This window comes from Mandrillus leucophaeus, unplaced genomic scaffold, assembly GCF_000951045.1.
Source record: "Mandrillus leucophaeus isolate KB7577 unplaced genomic scaffold, Mleu.le_1.0 Scaffold283, whole genome shotgun sequence".
Taxonomy (NCBI): domain Eukaryota; kingdom Metazoa; phylum Chordata; class Mammalia; order Primates; family Cercopithecidae; genus Mandrillus; species Mandrillus leucophaeus.
This window is the reverse complement of record NW_012102954.1, coordinates 432,013-436,704: the sequence shown is the minus strand read 5'-3', so window position 1 is coordinate 436,704 and position 4,692 is coordinate 432,013. Positions and strand designations below refer to the sequence as shown.

General features: G+C 37.4%; 1 protein-coding gene across 2 annotated transcripts in view; it reads left to right on the top strand.

Annotated features, from left to right (window-relative positions):
- Positions 1-4,692, top strand: part of PLAC8 (placenta-specific 8) — a 25,966-nt gene that overhangs the window by 18,489 nt on the left and 2,785 nt on the right. For both annotated transcript variants that reach the window (XM_011985429.1, XM_011985431.1), the window contains exon 4: positions 2,731-2,844. In XM_011985429.1, coding sequence (XP_011840819.1) covers positions 2,731-2,835 — 105 coding nt within the window. In that variant the 3' untranslated portion in view covers positions 2,836-2,844. The remainder of the gene's footprint in view (positions 1-2,730; positions 2,845-4,692) is intronic.

Here is a 4,692-nt window from a genome sequence, read left to right as displayed (position 1 = left end):
AAAAAAAAAAAAAAAAAAAACAAAAGGAGAAAAATAATTCAGTCAACTGAGAAGAAAAAAATCTTTTTTCAGAAAAACAAGTTCCAAGAAGAGAAAAACATAAAGGCCTTTTAAATATACCTATAGCTTGTTTATCCACTTTTAATTAAGCTGACTTTTAACAAAGTACTCTCTAAAAAATAAATCCTTTCAGATATCTTATTACCCGACTTTAGCCATGCCAAGCGGCCAATATTTCTGGTTTCTGAACTTTACCAAAGGTAACCTCCTCGGTTCTTCAAGGACATGGCAAGCAGTTTCTTTTTTACAAGATTTACAATCTCCACGAGGTAGTTCAGAGAAAGGAAAATTCAAGAGGGGAAATCAGAAGCTATCCATTGGTGGAAAAACACCTCAATAAATGGCAAAGTTACACAAATAACAAACCAGAAAGGAATCATTCCAGAAGCCAACAATTGAACCCAGGCCGCCACTGCCAAAAAGATAACACCTTAGCTGCTGAGCTATATAGCACTGAGCAGTTTCTACTGCTTTTTCCAGAAGGAGCCTAGAGAAGCCAATTTCAAGCTCACAAGGCTTTTATCTGCTCAAGAAAAATTTTTTGGACTATGACATGAACCCCCAAATTCCTGTCCTCTGGATGGTGGAAACCAAAAGAAAGTATCCCCATATGGTCACAAGATTTAGCTCTCAAGGACATAAAACAAGACATAGAAATGTCTTACAGTATTGTCTATCATATATCAAGTAGGAAAAATAAGTTACGGGATAGCATGACCTCATTTTTAAAAAACGAAAGAACTCCTGAAATGCCAAACTCTATATGTCTACGTTCATAGCTGTATCTTCGTCTAATCTATATTTATATGAGTCATAGGCATAGAACAAAAGCTAAGGAAAGAGGATACACAGCAGATTATTAATAGTTTATCTCTCGTAATGACATTGGGTAGAAAGGGATTAGATTGTTATTTTCACTTAATATTGTTCTGTGTTTCAATTTGTCATTAAAATTATCTATAGCATGCATTTAAAATTGTTTTAATTTTTATTATTTTTAAATTTTGTTCACAAGTGCTGTCAGTAAGCATTTTTTTTTTTTTTTGTAATTCACAAAATGGTAAATATTTTTCAGTGACAATATGAAATAGTTTCAGCTAGGTGCAGTTGAGCACGCCTGTAGTCCTAGCCTGAAACTCTTTTTCAGGAGACTGAGGTGGTGAAACTGCCTTTGCAAAATTATGACCGAGACAATGAAAGAGATCTAACTTAACTGACTCCATCTCGCTTCTAATCTCCAAGCTGTCCTTGTTCATTCCTGGGTGTAGGCTGAACTAACTTTGGGAGAAACTTAGTTTATAGTTTAAACAAACATGGTAATAGCCCTTTCCCAAAGCAGACCTCCTTTTTGCCTGGGGACTAGATTGCCTTTGTAGGACTAACATTAGCCACAAGATTAGAAATTATAGTTTAGAAGTCATGGAGCTGGAGGCTACAAGGTTCTGACCCTCCCTAAACTGCTTCTAAGATCAGTGCTTGATATGGTTTGTAGACCCTGCACTTGATGGAGATTAGGGTTCATCTCGTGCCCTGCCCATGACTGTGTTCAGTTTCAAGTCGATTAAATGCCAGGAATGTAAATGCCACTGTTTCCTAATGCAGCTTTAATATCTTTATTTATCAAAACCCTGAAACAAAGTGTTTTTAAAATCATCTAATTTTACAAAGTAGTCCCCAAAAGTTTCTTCCTTACTTCTTCCCTAGAGCTGATGTCTTGGGAATTTTTCTCCATATCTCCAAATCACACACTTGTATTGCTACTTCTTGACTTTTAGTTAGAGGCATTATCTGTTAACCTCCTACTAGGGAAGATGTGAATTTAGTTCTGTTTTCTCCTCCTCCCCCCACCACACACATGTGCCCTCTCCCCCATCCCATTCTTTCCAATATAGTTATATGGTTAATTCCATATTCAGTGTTTACGTTAGGATACTTATATTTGTTTTATTCAACTTCAGAGCTGAGTCATGTAGTAAATATGATTGCTTTTCCTGCTCAATTTTGTTTTTCCTGGTATTAGTAATTATTGAGTTTTTTGTTAGTATTTTTCCTCCATTTACTTATGAGTCCTTTAACCCCAAATTGTTTGCCAGTTTTCTAAATCTCTTCCCAACACCTTCAACACGTAGATGTTTTATCATTTTCATCTTCATGATGAAATCACTTCCAGTCCTACTACCTTTTGAACTAGTTGCCCATTATTCCTAGTGCTTAGCTCTCATCCTGGGATCGCCCTTCACCATGACCCTGGAGATTCCATTAGCTTCTCTCCTATGTTAGACTCCTGCTTCTTATATCCCGTATCTTCCTCTTCCTTGGTTTACACCCACATTTTGGTGGAGCACATCCTCTACTAACTTCCTGTGACAGACGGGAGGTCCAGGAGAAAAGAGTTTTGAAATTCCACTTCCTAAAGATATTTAACTCTCATACTTGATAGTTTGGTTGGACATCTTCTTACATTTTCAGAAATGTAAAGTATAGAAAAATATTTTCTGTCATAAAATGAGACAACATTTATATGAAAAAGCGAGGTAACATTTCCTAAATGTATCCGTCCAAACTCTGAATCCTAAAGAGCAGTGCCTTCTGCTTCTCTTCAAGATGTGGCAAGTCTTAATTCCAAATAGGTGAATTTTATATTTTTATTTCTTTTTTGTTTTCAAACAGGGATCTATTTGTGATGACTATATGGTAACCCTTTGCTGTCCTCACTGTTCTCTTTGCCAAATCAAGAGAGATATCAACAGAAGGAGAGCCATGCGTGCTTTCTAAAAACTGATGGTGAGTCAATGCAAACATTCCTCTCAGAATATGTGGGTTTTTAGAAATATCACTAACGACTTTGTCAATTATTCGTTGTTTTGAATAATTCAGCAATAGCTATTTCTTAAGTCTCCTGAAGTGCTATCATAATATCAAGATTGGCTTTAATTTCTTCTTATGAAGAAGATAACTCCATACTTTGAAACCATAATTTAGTAAATAAAGGAATGGTGAATTTTCTAAACTTCTCAGAATTCTGGTGATCTATTAAGGAAGCACTTACCAGTTGTAAAATACCAGAGTATGGTGAGATACAAAAGAATTAGAAAACATGTTCCCTGTTAAGACAAACAAGTTGACAAAAAGAATTGGTAAATAATTATAAAATAGAAGAGCAATGAAAATAACATACTATATGATATTTGGATTGATTGTGGCATAAAGCATCTATCATAGCAAGGTGAGGTTAAATAGAAAACTCCTATTGGAGAAGTTGAACTTTGAAAGAGGTGGACATAGAATTTAGAACGTTTGGAAATGTTATATGGAATTCACCATCTGAAATTCAATCAAGTCATTTTCAACTAATTTTTCTCAGGACTATCTATTGAGGATGTAGTTAAGTAGAAATCAACATGATTTACTCCATCCCCTGTAGAATATGTCTACTCTTTGTAATAGCCAATTTCCTTCCTGAAGTGATAAGGACTCTGTATAGGTTAATAAAAATAACTCTTGGGAGATATGTAAAAAAATGTTCATTTACTTAGCAAGTAATGTATCAAGGATCTAGGATCAAGTATACATTGTCTTTGCAAGTAATGTATCAATGTATCAATGTATCAATATCTAAGACTACGTAAGATACTGTTAGGTATTGTGGTGGGGTTGGGGGGCAAGATGAATAAGCTGGTCCCTCTGTCATTATAGACTTTATACTAAAAAAGGGGGATTAGACAAACCCCTAACTAAAATGCAGAATTCAATTAATGGCTATAGACAAAGTGATATTTTATGTTCAGAGGAGGAAAAGATCACATCTTATAAGATGTATAAGTGAAAGTTTCTTGAAAGAAGTGATTTTTAATTCTAAAGAGGAAGTGTGTATTAGTTCACAACGAGAAACTGATGGCACTGAAACTGTGATAGTTCAAGGATTTAATGAAGACTAAGTATAAAGGTGTGGGTGGGGCACTGTAGGGAAATGACAAGGCATGGTGTAATAATCTGCCTGGCAACAGCCCCAGGGAGGAGAAGAGGGAGCAGTTACCTGAATCCTTAAGGAGAGAGCTGTGTGAAGAAGGCTGCCCTGAAAGAAACAGTATCCTCTCAAGAGAGGGTTTTGAGCAGCCGGAGGCAACCCACAGAACTGAAAAAGTACCCTGACCTCACTTTAGGATGTCCTTCTGGGTTTCCCGTTGGCTGAACCCACCAGAAAGGCAGAGGGCAGCCAAGTGTCACTGTAGTCCACAGGTCGCCTCCCAGGGCACACAGCAGGATGGTCAAGGGAGTAAGTGAATTAGATGGGGCAAACAGAGGATCACTGACTCAAGATGTGGTTTTAATTAATAGAAATGGAGGCTGAGTGCAGTGGCTCACGCCTGTGATCCCAGCACTTTGGGAGGCCAAGGCAAGAGGATTGCTTGAACCTAGGAGTTCAAGACCAGCCTGGGGAACATGTTGAAACCCTGTCTCTTCAAAAAATACAAAAATTAGCTAGGTGTGGTGGTGCACACCTGTAGCCCTAGCTACTTGGGAGGCTGAGGTGGGAGGATCACTTGAGCCTGGGAGGTAGAAGCTGCAGTGAGCTATGATCACACCACTGCACTCCAGCCTGGGCAACAGAATAAGACCCTGTCTCAAAAA